General features: G+C 47.8%; 1 protein-coding gene across 1 annotated transcript in view; it reads left to right on the forward strand.

Annotated features, from left to right (window-relative positions):
• Positions 1 to 8,820, forward strand: part of hacd2 (3-hydroxyacyl-CoA dehydratase 2) — a 52,368-nt gene extending 43,548 nt beyond the window's left edge. Inside the window, 2 exon segments of the mRNA XM_072469822.1 lie at positions 5,117 to 5,295; positions 6,678 to 8,820. Coding sequence (XP_072325923.1) covers positions 5,117 to 5,295; positions 6,678 to 6,760 — 262 coding nt within the window. The 3' untranslated portion in view covers positions 6,761 to 8,820.
• The last annotated feature ends 9,277 nt before the right edge of the window (positions 8,821 to 18,097 follow it).

Genomic DNA, 18,097 nt, shown 5'->3' on the forward strand with positions numbered 1-18,097 from the left:
TAAGCCTGTTCTGCCATTCAGTTAAATCCTCGCCGACCTGCTCAACTCCATTTACCTGAAATAAAAACAAAGTGCTGGAAAAACTCAGCAGGCCTGGCAGCGGCTGTGGAGAGAGAAATTAAGTTAATGTTTCAAACCTAATATGACTTCTTCGGAATTCTACAAATTCAATACTTTGTCCCCCTTTTTCTTCAATAATTGTGGCAGCAAGATCCACATTCTAACAGCCCCTGAACTCCAGTTCAACCCCATAAAAGTGTTGCCTGCCTTTTACCGTTTACGCCTTTTACATGCCGTTTACTCATCCATTACCCCCGGCTTTGATCAATCTCCTTTCTCGCTCGTGAAAGCTCTCATTTTCTGAGCATTTTCAAATTCACTCGGCTACGAGGAAAGGGCAGGGGAACAGGATTCGTTAGGTGGACAAGATTAAACTGCTTCCCTTGGTGGAGAATTCTAGAACCAGGGGTGTAGGGGGGACATGAGGAAGAACGTTTTTACGTAGAGGATAGTGGGAGTCTGGAATTCGCTGCCAGAATTGGTGGTAGAGCCAGAGACCCTCTTAAGGGGCACCTGGATCGGCACCTTGAGTGCTCGAAGCTACAAGGCTGTGGACCGGATTCAGGAAGGTGGGATTAAACAAGAACACCCGAGTGTCCTCGGGCCAGCATGGACACGGTGGGCCGAATGGCCTCTTTCTGTGCAGTAACGTTTCTATGATTTATATCACGGCTCTTTCAAAGAGCTGGAACAGGTACCGCGTGCCAAATGGCCTCCTGGTTTTGTGGAATCTATCCATGTGCACAGAGCAGAGTTGTACTGCAAAATCCCATACAGACCAGAAAGGTCAAGCATTCCGTCTCCTCAAGATGTTTTAAATGGAGCTATGACTGAGTGGCATATAGAATTTACCTCCTGACTCCCCATAGCCTGTCCACCAGCTAAAAGGCACAAGCCAGGACTGTGCTGGAATACTGGATGTGCAGCTCCAACAGCACTCCAGCTTGACATCATCCAGGACAAAGCAGCCCGCTTGATTGGCACCCTACCCACCACCAGAACCATGTATTCCCTCCACCACCGACGCACGGTGGCAGCAGTGTCTACCATCTACAAGGTGCACTGCAGGAACTCCAGCTCCTTGGTAACACGACCTTCTGCAAGTTCCCTTTCAATTCCCCTTCAAGACAAGGCAGCACCGTAGCACAGTGGCTAGCACTGTTGCTTCGCAGCGCCAGGGTCCCAGGTTCGATTGCCGGCTTGGGTCACTGTCTGTGCGGAGTCTGCACGTTCTCCCCGTGTCTGCGTGGGTTTCCTCTGGGTGCTCCGGTTTCCCCACACAGTCCAAAGATGTGCAGGGGTAGGTGGATTGGCTATGCTAAATTGCCCTTCGTGTCCAAAAACGGTACGGTTGCGGGGATAGGGTGGAGCTGTGGGCTTAGGTAGGGTGCTCTTTCCAAGGTCCAGTGCAGACTCGATGTGCCGAATGGCCTCCTTCTGCACTGTAGATTCTGTGAATCCAAATAGCACTCTGACTTGGAGTTTTATCGCCGTTCCTTCACTGTGGCTGGGTCAGAATTCTGGAATTCCCTTCCTACCAGCACTCTGTGTTCCCACATGACATGGGCTGCAGCGTTTCAAGAAAGTAGCTCCTCACCCCCTTCTCTAGGACAGTTACGGATAGAACCTAGAACATTACAGCGCAGTACAGGCCCTTCGGCCCTCGATGTTGCGCCGACCTGTGAAACCACTCTAAAGCCCATCTACACTATTCCCTTATAGTCCATATGTCTATCCAATGCCCATTTGAATGCTCTTAGTGTTGGCGAGTCCACTACTGTTGCAGGCAGGGCATTCCACGCCCTTACTACTCTCTGAGTAAAGAACCTACCTCTGACTTCTGTCTTATATCTATCTCCCCTCAATTTAAAGCTATGTCCCCTCGTGCTAGACATCACCATCCGAGGAAAAAGGCTCTCACTGTCCACCCTATCCAATCCTCTGATCATCTTGTATGCCTCAATTAAGTCACCTCTTAACCTTCTTCTCTCTAACGAAAACAGCCTCAAGTCCCTCAGCCTTTCCTCATAAGATCTTCCCTCCATACCAGGCAACATTCTGGTAAATCTCCTCTGCACCCTTTCCAATGCTTCCACATCCTTCCTATAATGCGGCGACCAGAATTGCACGCAATACTCCAAATGCGGCCGCACCAGAGTTTTGTACAGCTGCACCATGACCTCATGGCTCCGAAACTCAATCCCTCTACCAATAAAAGCTCACACACCATACGCCTCCTTAACAACCATCTCAATCTGGGTGGCAACTTTCAGGGATCTATGTACATGGACACCGAGATCTCTCTGCTCATCCACACTGCCAAGAATCTTACCATTAGCCCAGTACTCTGTCTTCCTGTTATTCCTTCCAAAATGAATCACCTCACACTTTTCTGCATTAAACTCCATTTGCCTCTCAGCCTAGCTATGTCCCTCTGTAACTTGTAACATCCTTCCACACTGTCCACAACTCCACCGACTTTAGTGTCATCTGCAAATTTACTCACCCATCCTTCTACGCCCTCCTCCAGGTCATTTATAAAAATGACAAACAGCAGTGGCCCCAAAACAGATCCTTGTGGTACACCACTAGTAACTGGACTCCAGTCTGAACATTTCCCATCGACCACCACCCTTTGTCTTCTTCCAGCTAGCCAATTTCTGATCCAAACTGCTAAATCACCCTGAATCCCATGCCTCCGTATTTTCTGCAGTAGCCTACCGTGAGGAATCTTATCAAACGCTTTACTGAAATCCATATACACCACATCAACTGCTTTCCCCTCATCCACCTGTTTGGTCACCTTCTCAAATAATTCAATAAGGTTTGTGAGGCACGACCTACCCTTCACAAAACCGTGTTGACTATCTCTAATCAAATTATTATTTTCCAGATGATTATACATCCTAACTATTATAAACCTTTCCAAGATTTTGCCCACAACAGAAGTAAGGCTCACTGGTCTATAGTTACCGGGGTTGTCTCTACTCCCCTTCTTGAACAAGGGGACAACATTTGCTATCCTCCAGTGTTCTGGCACTATTCCTGTAGACAAAGATGACTTAAAGATCAAAGCCAAAGGCTCAGCAATCTCCTCCCTAGCTTCCCAGAGAATCCTAGGATAAATCCCATCCGGCCCAGGGGACTTATCTATTTTCACACTTTCCAGAATTGCTAACACCTCCTCCTTATGAAGCTCAAGCCCTTCTAGTCTAGTAGCCTGAATCTCAGTATTCCCCTCGACAACATTATCTTTTTCCTGTGTGAATATGATGAAAAATATTCATTTAGCACCTCTCCTATCTCCTCGGACTCCACGCACAACTTCCCGCTACTGTCCTTGACTGGCCCTACTCTTACCCTAGTCATTCTTTTATTCCTGACATATCTATAGAAAGCTCTAGGGTTATCCTTGATCCTGACTGCCAAAGACTTCTCATGTCCCCAGCTGGCTCTTCTTAGCTCTCTCTTTAGGTCCTTCCTAGCTAACTTGTAACTCTCGAGCGCCCTAACTGAACCTTTATGTCTCATCTTTGCATAAGCCTCCTCCTTCCTCTTGACAAGTGTTTTGACTGCTTTAGTAAACCACGGTTCCCTTGCTCGACCACTTCCTCCGTGCCTGACAGGTACACACTTATCAAGGACACGCTAGCTGTTCCTTGAACAAGCTCCACATTTCCATTGTGCCCATCCCCTGCAGTTTTCCTCTCCGTCCGATGCATCCTAAGTCTTGCCTCATTGCATCATAATTGCCTTTCCCCCAGATATAACTCTTGCCCTGCGGTATATACCTATCCCTTTCCATCACTAAAGTAAACGTAATCGAATTGTGGTCACTATCACCAAAGTGCTCACCTACCTCCAAATCTAACACCTGTCCTGGTTCATTACCCAGTACCAAATCCAAAATGGCGCCTCCTCTCATTGGCCTATCTACATACTGTGTCTGGAAACCCTCCTGCACACATTGGACAAAAACGGACCCATCTAAAGTACTCGAACTATAGCGTTTCCAGCCAATATTTGGAAAGTTAAAGTCCCCCATAACAACTACCCTGTGCTTTCGCTCCTGTCCAGAAGCATCTTTGCAATCCTTTCCTCTACATCTCTGGAACTTTTCAGAAGCCTATAGAAAACCCCTAACAGGGTGACCTCTCCTTTCCTGTTTCTAACCTCAGCCCATACTACCTCAGTAGACGATTCCTCATCAAACGTCCTTTCTGCCACCGTAATACTGTCCTTGACTAACAATGCCACCCCTCCCCCTCTTTTACCACCTTCCCTGAGCTTACTGAAATATCTAAACCCCGGCACCTGCAACAACCATTCCTGGGTCTGCTCTATCCATGTCTCCGAAATGGTCACAACATCGAAGTCCCAGGCACCAACCCATGCCGCAAGTTCACTCACCTTATTCCGGATGCTCCTGGCATTGAAGAAGACACACTTTAAACCACCTACCTGCCTGCCGGTACACTCCTGCAACTTTAAAACCTTACGCATAACCTCACTACTCTCAACCTCCTGTATACTGGAGCTACAATTCAAGTTCCCAAGCCCCTGCTGAACTAGTTTAAACCCTCCCGAAGAGCATTAGCAAATTTCCCCTCCCCCCAGGATATTGGTACCCCTCTGGTCCAGGTGTAGACCATCCCGATTGTCGAGGTCCCACCTACCCCAGAATGAGCCCCAATTATCCAGAAATCTGAAACCCTCCCTCCTGCACCATCACTGTAACCGGGGGGGGGGGGTGCGTGCGTGTGTGTGTGTATACACCATAACGCTGGGGATGGGATGCAGTGTGTGTGTGTGCACACGTATGCGTGCATACACACCCTAACATGGGAATGGGATGCAGTGTGTGTGTACGTAGACGCCCTAACATGGGAACGGGATGCAATGTGTGTGCGCGTATGTGTACATAGACGCCCTAACGCTGGGAATGGGTGCAGTGTGTTGGTAAATGCGTGTACACCCTAACCCTGAAATTATGAAAGAGTGAAGGAAAGCGGGATACAAGATTTGGTTTCAATATTCTTCTTTCTATCCCATCCAGGTACACGCTGTTCATCGTTCTGTATCCAATGGGAGTCACAGGCGAACTGCTGACAATATATGCAGCTCTGCCCCACGTTCGAAGGACTGGCTTGTATTCTGTGACCCTGCCAAACAAGTACAACATCTCCTTTGACTATTACACGGTCCTGATCCTGGTCATGATTTCCTACATTCCACGTAAGTAAATGGGTTGTTCATGGTAGTTGAGCACCCCTTAAACTGGATATAGTACCAATTGTAGCCTGGTTTCAAAGAATGAAAGAACGCAGACAGACAGAATGAGTCGAAGAAGCGGCTTGTGGGGATTCGGAGAGTAATTTCCTCAATGAGTCTGGAGCACTCTGGATGTCAGGTGGCTTAAAGGAGAGGATAAAGAAATCATGGGAAGCTAATGGCAGATACCAGAGGCTCAGTACTGCAGAAAACCTGGAAGAGTATCAAGTTTTGAGGTGAAATTAAAAAGATTTGGAAAGCAAAGAAAGGACATGAAATGAGATTGGCAAGTAAAATCAAGAAAAACACAGAGATTTGTTTTTTTTAAAAGTACATTTAAGAGCACAAGTCCAACCAATAGTGTCGGGTGATATGCCATCAATAAACACATGCCAAGTGATGAACGTAACTAAGGCTTTAATACACTAAACAGCAAGCCTCCTGCCCCTGGACCCGAACTGGGACGGAGGTGGAAACTTGCCACCTTTATACAGAAGCCCGAGGGGAGGAGCCACAGGCGGAGCCAGCCTGGACAAGCCCAGGCATGCATGATACAACACAATGCCATACAATGCAATCCCATGGTTTACCACATAGGGCCCTTTTTAGGAACTATTAGCGTAACCTGTGTGTGGAACCTACCTCTTCATTCATCTGAGGAAGGAGCAGTGCTCCGAAAGCTAGTGATTTGAAGCAAACATGTTGGACTTTAACCTGGAGTTGTCAGACTTCTTACTGTGCTCACCCCAATCTAACGCCGGCATCTGCACACCTGTGTATGAGAGGACACGACAATGCTTCTTGATACTTTGCAACTGTGTTCACAAATAAATATGGATGATCTGGATATTGCAATCAGGGTAGAGGAGTGTGAAATATTAGATGCACTTGACATGGTAAGAGAGGAAGCATTAAGGGGTTTAACGCCTTTGAAGATGGATAAATTCACAAGCCTGAGTGAAATGTATCCCAGGTTAGGTGTGTAGGGAGATCGTCACACTGCAGGCTCGGACTCCACAGGCAGGAAGGGAATAGGTGACCTCCAGGCAGAACAAGAAGACTAGGCACAGTCCGTAAATTGGAGTCCGATCTTTCAGGAGTGAAACTAGAAAATAATTTTCCACACCAAGGTTGGTGGATGTTTGGAGCTCTTCCCTCAAGTAGAAATTGAAGATGAATTGATTATTGATTTTAAATTTGAGATTGATAGATTTTTGTTAACCAGAATATGTTCAGGGGTTTGGAGCAAAGGTGGGTACATGGAGTTGGGTCACAGATCGGGAATGATCTCCAGAGGGTAAAGGGTCTACTGCTCCCATGTTCCTAACTCTGTCTTTCTGGATCAGTTTTTCCACAGCTCTATTTCCACATGCTTCGTCAGAGGAGGAAGGTCCTGACTACCACAGAAGAAAGCAAAAAGATCGAGTAGCCGCAACATTGTATGGGGTGGGGGGGTGTTTGGAGATCAGCACCTTGCCTTGACTAGAGACTATGTCCCCCTTTCTGCTGGATTATAACGTTACCTTCCGATTAACTCAATGCAATTGGCATGGTTTTGATTGGACAGCTTTGCGACTGAGTGTTTGACTCTCAAAAGGTCGAGAGTATGTTGATCAACTGAAAGCGGACCCTCCAAAACCTGAATTTAGATGGAATTCTTGGTGTGTTCTGAGAGGGGTGACATAAAGGAGAAGCTTCTAACTTCCAATAGTTATTGTTGTAAATGAGGGGTGTTACTTCCCGATTTGTGCTCCACCGAATGACAAAAATCCCTTAATCCCCAGAGGCGGAGACAGCAGGGAGTCTACCTCTATTTGTTTCACCATAAGAGGAGAGCTAGCAGCTCATGAGACCCAATCTCTTGCATGTTCAAGAGGCTCGATCCTTTATGTTGAAGACTGCCATTGCGGTTGACCGATGGTCATTCATCTTCCTTCAGTGGCACACTCTTCAGTGTGTCACGGCCCGCTGTGGGAATCCTAGCTGGGCGGGCCATCCACTGGGAGGTTGGAATCCAGAAAGGGAAGTGGGCATCCTTGAAAGGATGTTGGGATGAAGCGGTATTACGGCCGCCATGCAAAATCAAGGTTCCTTTGACAAGTAGTGACTTCACTTGGTTGAGTAGCCAAGTCTCTTTGCACTGTCGAGGCTGGAATTTGGTTTGAGGCTGGTGGAGGGTTAACAGTTCTGGTGGACGCATTCCTGGAGGAGTTGCCGCACAGGCTTGTTGCCAACTGCCTTTCCCCACACTCCCCCTCAACCCCCCCCCCCCCCCCCCCCCCCCACCCCAAAAACAAATTGGTTGCCCGATGCGCTTACTCTTCCTGCACCAATCAGAAAGCAAATAGACCCTTGATTCATGACTGTTAATCAAAATTGGCCTTTTTGCCACATGATGTTGGCTATCTTTGTAACTAATAACCAAAACCTTTAAAGAAAATGTTTTGTTTTTTTAAAAAAACAATCTTTGCTCATTACGCTTTTGCTCCTCGGTTCTTCACTCGCCGCTGTCCTGGAATATAATCTTTCATTCCTGGAGATTCCAGGGCAATCCTGGAGGGGTGGCAACTCTGGACTGGCAATGCGGCTGGTATTACTGGCCATGTTACTCATTGACGAACCTTCATGGGAACCACAGTTCAGACCTATACCGTCTAACCCGTTTTGTCTTTCCCCTCCGCCTGATCCCCATCTCACACCGAACACCCATATGTTGAAAATAAGACACTCCTGTTTTGCCATTTTTGGTTCTGACGTTTAACAGCGAAGGTCACCCCTCAATGTGAACAGTTCTGCTTCTTTTGCAGAACTCCATTGAAATGTTGATTGCAGCTTTCCAGCAATATTAGTCATTCCAAACTCTCTCGGTCAGTTTGTAATAAAACTGGACAAATTGATAATTCCGCAGCCCCCCCAATCCTTTTTTTAAATTGGGCTGTGCTGTAACTGGATCACGTAATGTTAAAACAATTCTTTTTTTAACGGCAGATTTAAGAGCATGTCTGGACCAGCCCACGCATCAACTGTTCTTAATATGTTATTTTGTATATTTGGGATTGCCCTTTGTAATTATGGATTTAGAGATTTGGTGTTCTCAAGTTTGCACTTTTATGCATGAGAGCATTTGTAACAAAACTTTCCTAAATGTCTCTTGGTCTATGTGTAAATAGGTGGAGAAAGTAACAGATTACTGTGACTATTGCTTGTTGTCCTGTTTGCGAATTTGTCAGTCGTCTCGAGGAAGCGAGCATGGTTTCTACTAAACCTATGTTTTGTCTCAAGCTGTATGGTTCCTATCGATCATTAGAATTTATGTAGGAATGGTGCGAGGCTCTGTCGATGCAGGTCTCCCTGGGCCGCAAGTTTTTTTTTACTTTAATCTGTTTAAATTGCTTTGGTGATGGAGATTTGAGGATTGCACGGTCGTCCTCACACAGGTCAACCTCAAACATGGTTCTGCCCGCATTAATAAACTCTAGTGAATCAGGAGCAATGTCGCGGACCGTTATTTGGGCTGGAGTGGGGGGATGTTGGTGGTGGTCGGGGAAAGACACATCTTCTCCCTAGAGATTGTGAAGTGTGCCTGGAGAATTGATGGCCAGCTGCAGTATAGCAGAGATGCCACTGAACGGTGCTACAGAACAAAAAATGAACCACTGCACAGTCACGATGCTTCTACTCATTTCTAACAGTGAACGTGGCTCAAACTTTGTCAGTCTTTCTCTCTCTGGGAGATTAATTTACCAGGACGCTGGGGTAAAAACCGGGAGAAAATCCATCAAAATGTTGTTTTTCATTTCACTTTCAACAATTCCCTGTTGAGGATCGTAAAAAATATTGGTTGGGGTGGGGGGGGGTGGGGGGGAACGGGCAGACTGTTCAGATGAGTCTCGGTCAATGAGGTAATGAAGAATAGGTTTGCTTTGCCTGGGAAAGATGCTGGGTTGTAAGGCTTGGTCTCTCAGCAGGCAGTCAATGGCAGCAGTGTATGTATCTGTACCAGGGTCAGTAGGGCTGTGGTGATGCTCCGAACCACTCACAGCGACCTCTGGGATTCAACAGCTTAGAACCAAATTGATCCTTTTCACCAGGCGCTAAAGAGGTAACAAATGGCAGGGTACCTATCCATCAGTAATCTTTCCAACTCAAGTCACCCTTGAGGGCGCACTGGGTAGCACTGTTGCTTCACAGCTCCAGGGTGCCAGGTTCGATTCCCGCCTTGGGTCATTGCCTGTGCGGAATCTGCACGTTCTCCCCTTGTCTGCATGGGTTTCCTCCGAGTGCTCTAGTTTCCTCCCACAGGTCCCGAAAGACGTGCTTGTTAGGTGAATTGGACATTCTGAATTCTCCCTCCATGTACCCAAACAGGCGCCTGAATGTGGCGACTAGGGGCCTTTCACAGTAACGTCATTGCAGTGTTAATGTTGGATTGGATTTGTTTATTGTCACGTGTACCGAGGTACAGTAAAAAGTATTTTTCTGCGAGCAGCTCAACAGATCATTACGTAGATGGGAAGAAAAGGGAATAAAAGAAAATACATAATAGGGCAACACCAGGTATACAATGTGACTCCATAAGCACATAATGTAAGGCAACTGTGACAGTAAAGATTATTATTATATACGTCCCATTTGGATACAAGTCCCAGAATGGCAGTAACTGGACATATCGATTTACATCAAGCCCATTTCTCATGTTTTTTTTAAATTTGTTGGATGATTTCAACCATGTTGGAGATCCAGATTTTTACGAATTCAAATCCAGCTGTTGTGGTCGGATTTGAACCCAGGTTCCCAGAGCATTCGCTTTGGTCTCTGGATTCCCAGAGAATACCCCTACGCCAATGCCTCCCTAGTGGGTGGTGCTTTTGCTCCACACCAGTTTCCACTCATGAAACTAAATTCCTTTCTCCCTCATGTGTTTAGCTGCCTCTTAAATGTACCTTTGCTGTTCGCCAACTGTTGCTTGTGGTCGTGGCGTTTTTACTGTTAAAGAAACAGCTCCTCAATTCCTTACCCAATTCATTAGTGTTGGAAAACGGGTTAACTCCACAGGTTTAGATGCTTTTTAAACCCCAGTGGTATCCCTTGCCCTGCTTAAGGGGCCGACCTGCACCCACACCCTCTGCGGATAGGCAGATGGGGGTGAGCTCTTCCTGGGAGAGAGTAACACCCCAAGCTGGCCAGATAAAAACTCTACCACTGCAGAGTCTCTTGGCGGCCCAGTCTGTACCTTGAGCATGGTTATGTTTCCATGGTGTCAGACATGCAGCTGGCTAAACAAGAGCAGCTGCCATCTCACTATTTCAAATTTTCAGCCAGGATACAAAAATTGACACATTCATGCGAAATTAATCAAGGGTAAGAAGCAATGCACTTGAAACTTGGATATTGGTTCAGAATTAAACTGGAGACACCACTGAAAGGGCTGTGATGGAGTGATACTGAGTCAGACAAGCTCCTTCACCTCTCAGACTGGCTGGAGTAGATAATAGGGAAATATGGCACTCTGAAGAGGGGATGCTCTTGAGGTAGCGGATTGAGGCGAAGGTTGCCAACTCTCTTTCCTGGACCTCCTCTCCCGTCTCCTTCTCACACTCACACAGCTGCGTTATTAGGTCAAATATCATTTTCTTTCCCACTCTATAATATCTTTAAAGTTAATAAACAGCAGCATTCAATGGTGGGCACATTTTTTTTTTAATGTCCCAGAGATGGTTTTGCCCAAATGCAGTGGCCAGGAAAAGTATAAGTTGCCCCGGGGAAATTTCTTGAGATATATGCAGGTGAGGGCATTTACTAGACAACAGGTGAGGGAATTTCCATTGCTCCCGACACAGGGGATACAGGACAGGGTGCTTTCAGGGGTGTGGGTCGGAGAGGGCAAGGTGTCAGAGATTTACCGAGAGATGAGGGAAGAGGGGGAGGAGTCGGTGGGCGAACTAAAAGGAAAGTGGGAAGAAGAACTAGGGGAGGAGATAGAGGAGGGTATGTGGGCTGATGCCCTAAGCAGGGTAAATTCCTCTTCCTCATGCGCCAGGCTTAGCCTGATTCAATTTAAGGTGCTACATAGAGCACACATAACGGGAGCAAGATTGAGCAGGTTCTTTGGAGTGGAGGACAAATGTGGGAGGTGTGGCGGGAGCCCGGCAAACCACGCACATATGTTTTGGGCATGCCCGGCACTGGAAGGGTATTGGAAGGGAGTGACGGGAGTGATTTCGCGGGTGGTGAAGGCCCGGGTCAAACCAGGCTGGGGGTTAGCTCTATTTGGAGTTGCGGAAGAGCCGGGAGTGCAGGAGGCGAAAGAGGCCGACGTTGTGGCCTTTGCGTCCCTAGTAGCCCGGCGCAGGATCCTACTCATGTGGAAGGAGGCGAAACCCCCTGGACTGGAGGCCTGGGTAAATGATATGGCGGGGTTCATTAAACTGGAGCAGATAAAGTTTGCCCTGAGAGGATCGGCTCAAGGGTTCACCAGGCGGTGGCAGCCATTTCTCGACTACCTAGGGGAACGTTAGAGGGAAGACAGATGACCAGCAGCAGCAACCCAGGGGGAGGGGGGGGGGGGGGAGGGGGGGTTTAGTTTAGGTCAAAGATAAAGGGGTTTTGTTACTTGTGTATTGTTTAAAATTTCTGTATTGTTATTGTTGCGTTTGCTTTGTAAGAGGGGAAAAATTGTTGTTTGGGAAAAAATTTTCAATAAAACATTTATAAAAAAAATTTAAAAAAAATAAAAATAAAAAAAAAAAAATGCAGTGGCCAGCAGATTATTCTTTAAGTTATAGCAAATCTAGGCAATCCTGGAGACTGGGCAACTCTCGCCAAGACACACTGACATGAAATGAAATTCAAATCGCTTATTGTCACAAGTCGGCTTCAAATGAAGTTACTGTGAAAAGCCCCCAGTCGCCACATTCCGGCGCCTGTTCAGGGAGGCTGGGTACGGGAATTGAACCCGCGCTGCTGGCCTGCCTTGATCTGCTTTAAAAGCCAGCTATTTAGCCCTGTGCTAAACCAACCCATGTTGAGGCAGTCTGGAAGGAGCTTTATTCTGTACCTAACCCTGTGCTGTACCTGTCCTTGGCGTATTTGATGGGAGCATGGGAACAGTGTACAGAGCTTTACTCTATACCTAACCCCACGCTGTAGGTGTCCTGGGAGTGTTTGATCTGGACAGTGTCGAGCAGTGATGGGCAACCGAGGCTAGTGATTGCCCCTCCTTCATCTAAGTGGGCCGCAAGATTGGAATCGGGGTTGTTCACTAACCATGACCCCCATGATTAAGATTAAATACATTTAATACATGCTGAATATTTTCACAAGTTATAGGAAATGGTTCATCATTCAAAGATTAATAGAACTGTCTGTCATCAGCTTCAAATGGTTAGAAACAAAATCAACATTTACACTTGAGGGACACAGAGGGAGCACACGGCTCTCACAGTCAATGTTGTGAACAATCAGCACACACCTCACTTCACTTGCCCTTGCTTTGCATAAGTATCACTTCAGGCAAGTAGGTAGAGAAAAAGCTACGTGGGTGGAAACCAGTGGATTGTGGCAACGCTGTGCATACGCAACAGTGAACAAGCTCCTGTGGCCTGCATTCAGAAACCGTTATGGCCTCCAGACTGTCCTCCACTGGTGTAGAGGGAGCTTTACTCTGTATCTAACCCGGTTCTGTACCCGTCCTGGGAGTGTTTGATGGGGACAGTGTAGATAGAGGGAGCTTTACTCTGTATCTAACCCCGTGCTGCACCTGTCCTGGGAGTGTTTGATGTGGACAGTAGAGGGAGCTTTACTCTGTATCTAACCCCGTGCTGTACCTGTCCTGGGAGTGTTTGATGGGGATGGTGTAGAGGGAGCTTTACTCTGTATCTAACCCCGTGCTGCACCTATTCTGGGAGTGTTTGATGGGGATGGTGTAGAGGGAGCTTTACTCTGTATCTAACCCTGTGCTGTACCTGTCCTGGGAGTGTTTGATGAGGTTGTGTAAAAGAACGATTTATATTTCTATATAGCCTTTCACAACATCCCAAAGCCAACTAAAGTACTCTTTTATTTCTAGTCACTGTTGCACCCAATGTGTAACCAACAATATTTCACAAATGGCAAATTAAAGAATGAGCAGGTAATCCGTTGGCTGAGGGTTTAAGTGTTAGTTGGGACTCTGCTTTTGCTTAAAATCACACTACTGGCAGGTTTTTGTGTCCACCCGAGAAGGCATGCTTGGTCTCGGTTTAGCTGACTGTCAGATGATTGTCATCGTCTCTGACAATGCAGCACTCCCTCACTGCTGCGCTTGCAGTGTCAACAACAACTTATGTTTAAACAGCAGCTTTAACGTAATGAGACATCCCAAGGTGCTTCACAAAAGCATTCGAAAATGAAGTACGTTTTCGAGTCGTATCAGGAGACGTTGGGTCGGATGACCAAAAGCTTGGTCAGACAGCTGGATGTTAAGAGTCTAAAAGGAGCAAAGTGGCGTTGACTAGAAGCAGAGAGATGTAGGGAGGGGATTCCGGAGTTTGGGTCCGAGGCTGCAAAAGGCACAGCCGCCAATGTTGGGAGTTATTAAAATGAGGGATTCATCGAGGGTGGGATCAGAGGAATCTGAGGCGTGAGGAGCTGGAGGGGGTTACAGGGATTGTAAAATGAAGGGAATTTAGAAATCAAGAAGTTGCTTGATGGGGAGCCAATATCGGTCCGCAGGCAGAGGGGTGTTGGGTGAACAAGTATTGGTGCAAGTTAAAGACGCAGCAGATTTCAGACGGGCCAAGTTAATGGAGTCATTAGAACAGTCTGGCCTGGAGGCAGCAAAGACCCGGTTGAGGGTTTCAGCAGAAGATGAGTTGACACAGGAGCACAGTGAGTCCAATGTCACAAAGGTGGAAATAGTCTGTCTTAGTGATGGCACAAATGAAAGTGGGAAGCTCAACTCTGTAGCAAACATGACACCGAGGTTGTGTACAGACCAGGCTGGATCTCGGACTGTTGCCAGGGAAAAGGTTGAAGTCTGTCGCTAGAGTTTGGAGCGGGGACAGAAAAACAATGTCTTCGAGCCTTTCGGTGTTGGAGGAAATTTCTGCTCATAATCTGGTTACAGTGGAGGGAACCACCAGGGAGGTGGTTGAGCTGGGTGTAATCAGCGCAAAAGTGAAAACCTGCCTTTGGATGCTATCTCAGGGGAGCAGCATGTCAGTTAGAAATGGGTTTAGGGGAGCGGTGGGGGCTTGATCTTTCCAGTCATCATCCTGTGTTCAAGTCACGAGTTGGATCTTGAACCGCCCCCAACCTCTGAGTTGCAGGAGTGCTTCCCTACTGAGCCACGGCTGGGGCCTAGCTAACATGAGCCTCGTTAACATCGGACAGGCAGGGCGGCACGGTGATGCAGTGGTCAGCACTGCCGCCGATGGAACTGAGGACCCGGGTCCGATCCCGGCCCCTGGTCACTGTCTGTGTGTGGGGTTTGCCCGTTCTCCCCGTGGGTTTCACCCCCACAACCCAGAAGATGTGCGAGGTAGGTGGATTGGCCACGCTAGATTGCCCCTTAAAATAATTGGGTCCTCTAAATTTAAAAAAAACACATTGGACAGGCAATCTGCAGCCTTTCTTTGGACATGCCAGCCGAGTTGCCAACTGTGATTAAATGTTTTCCTGGAGGTTCATCGCATGACCTGCTCCTACGCTTCAGCCATTAGTCGGCCAGTCCTGGAGGGTGGGTAACTCCACGTGCCGGTCAATCGACTCTGGAGGAAGCCTCCAGACCTTGTTCGCAAGGGGTTAATCATTCTACCCAGTCAAACAAACTCCTTTGCAATTCTCCTTACTGGTATTGAGGGGAAACCTGCCTCTTCGAAATAAGCAATCACCCGAGAGAGCCCAGTTCACAGTCATTGCAAGATCCAGATAAGCACGAGGGCATCCCCATAATACTACAACAGCATAACTGAAGTGCCAAACAAGAGTGTGTTCGAGTATCTTTTGCTAATCACTCCTTTGAAGAACGGGCAGTTTCCTTTGAAATCCAGCGTGCAGATAAAAAGCAGCGCTGCTTACAACTTATTGAGCATGAAGTTGTTGAGAATGGCCTCTCGGGACATTAATAAGCGTTGTTGATTTACATCCTCTGCGGTTCGGGCAATTCAACTCAGACTAGACACTTCTGAATTAAGGACTCTGTTCAGAGCCTATTTAGCATTAATTGACTTCCTCACCTGAATCAAAGAAAATCTTTGGGGGGGGGGGGCACGTGTGCGAGCAGGGGAGCGGTTGTGTTTTTTGTGAGCTCTAGCTCTTGCTCATCTTTTAACCTTTTATTTTATCCTGGTGCGCATTTCATATTTGTTTTCTGTTGGGCTACATGACTTGCGCTATATCCCTGGAGGTTCCTGATTGGTGTTTTGCAAAGAAGAACCGAGATACATCGGAAAAACCCTTGTTTGTTCGTGGGAGTGGGCTGGGCTGATGCCCGGCTCGCAGGGGTGTATATAGTTACTGCTGAGCGAGCTCTCGCTGCAGCGATGCAGCATGCATCTGGCTGATGGGCCGCCATTGAAAATGTTGTCTTGGTTCAAGATCTCGGCTCTGCGGTGCAGGCCGTTGGCGCTGACTTTGAAGAGTTGCAGTGTACCTTTGGGAGAGCGGTGGAAGTGTATGAGAGTTCTTGTCCTCGAAAGAGCACTTTCCCTGGTGAGCGCCCGCCCTTGTGTCATCGAGATCCGACTGCATGGTGTGTCATGTACCCTGAAGGGTTCGGGAGGGAGGGGGCCGGGTAAGGTGTGCTCGTAGGCTCGGTCCCTGGTGGGAGGCGATTTCCTGATTGAGTTCGAAAATTGGCTGCCGCGATTTGGTAATCTTGAATTGGAGGCTGGGTGTACCAGATTCAACAGAGCACAACAAATCCAAAATTTGAGTCCAGGGGTCAGTTGGACCCACCGATCGCTGGTCCTATACCGCCTTATTCTCGAAGCTTGCCATGAGGGGTTGGAGGTGGCCGAGCGTGTCGAGTCGTCCCCTCTGGGTGTGGCCGAGGCTGTTGACCGCCTGGGTGTTGGAGTGACGGCATGGCGGAAGGGATGGTACCTCGCAGTTTGATTGTTGGGTTACTTGAGAGATCCCGAAGCGTGCGCGCTAATCCTGGCTTATCCTTCACCTTGTGTAGCCTGGATGGTGCCTTTATCCTGCGATCCTTCTATAATCCTGGACGATACTCACTCTGATTATGTTATTGATTATTTGTTATTGTCCTTTCTCCCACAAGGCAGTGTGAGATGGGAGCATGAGGGGGGGTGTTGTCAATTATCCTGTTGCGGCAAAGTCATATTGAGTTGATTATGTGAAGTGTGATGTGTGCACAGTTTCACTCCCTTTTGTTATAATGATAATCTTTATTGTCACGAGTAGGCTTACATTAACACCACAATGAAGTTACTGTGACAAGCCCCGAGTTGCCACTTTCCGGCGCCTGCTCGGGTGCACTGAGGGAGAATTCAGAATTTCCAATTCACCTAACAAGCACGTCTTTCGGTACTTGTAGGAGGAAACCAGCGTGCTCGGAGGAAACCCATGTAGACACTGGGAGAACGTGCAGATTCCGTACAGACAGTGTCCCAAGCCGGGAATCGAACCTGAGACCCTGGCGCTGTGAAGCCACAGTGCTAACCACTGTGCTACCGTGCCGCCCATATGTCTTATAATCCTTGTGGTTGTGGAAAGGGAGTGGTTTTTTTATCATCCCTCTTATGAGGGTGAGGAAGAATGCAGCATGGGTTATAGAGTCAAACAGAAAGTAACTTTATTTACAACAATATGTACACCGGGCCAGTCATTTGCTACTGGTTCCCTCTCTACCCGGTACCACACTGACCAGCTCTATTTATACAGCTGTACTGCTAATGATTGCCCCGACCCCCTCTCATTGGGGGAGCTCATATTCCCCAAGGACCCTAGGATAACCAATTGTGCCCAGCCCGTAGGATCCAGATCCTCTCTTATTTGTAAGGAAGATGAGTGAGCTCCGGAGCAGGGTGAATGGTTGGAGTTAGTTAGGTTTGTTCAGTCCTCACTGAGATTGAGGATAGCCCCCAGTTAGAGCTAATCCATGCCGGGCTAGTTTTAGTGTACTTGAATTTTAAAATCCGTGCCTTTATCCTTCATTGCCTTGGGCAGATTTTGCATCCTTGGGAGGGCCCCCAGCTTTTTATCATCATACTTGTCATGGGAATTTTTTACATCCACCCGAGAGGGCTGGCCGGCCCTCGGTTTGATCTCATCTGAAAGGTGGCACCTCTGCCAGTGCACCACACCCTCTGCTCGTCAGCCTGGGTGATGTGCTCTCGTCGCTGGATGTCAACTTTGTGACCTAGACGCCAGAGTGTTACCCAAGAAACCACAGCTGACCAAAGCTGAATGGCAATCTTTCATACAGAAAGTGACCATATGCTTTTGGGAAGGTGGTGGACAGGGAGAGTGAAAATGGGAGGTGCACAAACGATGTGCCAGCAATAATTAATTGATTTCAACCGACAAGAAATCGGGTGGGAAGGAGGGAAGCCCGAGGCAGAGCCAGCGCGAGCAGAGGAGCGGGGGAAGTGAGAGCAGCCCCAGGGTAAGGAACAGCAGGGGGAAAGAAAGAGAGACGGGTGGCTGGAGGAAAGAAAAACACCAAGGTGAAGGGACAGCGAGACGCAAGCAGCAGCAGCAGCAGCGAGGGGAAGGCGCATGAGCGCCGGACGCGCAGGCAGGCGGCCCCTCAAGACGAGAT

Source organism: Scyliorhinus torazame, chromosome 2 (assembly GCF_047496885.1).
Source record: "Scyliorhinus torazame isolate Kashiwa2021f chromosome 2, sScyTor2.1, whole genome shotgun sequence".
Lineage (NCBI taxonomy): Eukaryota > Metazoa > Chordata > Chondrichthyes > Carcharhiniformes > Scyliorhinidae > Scyliorhinus > Scyliorhinus torazame.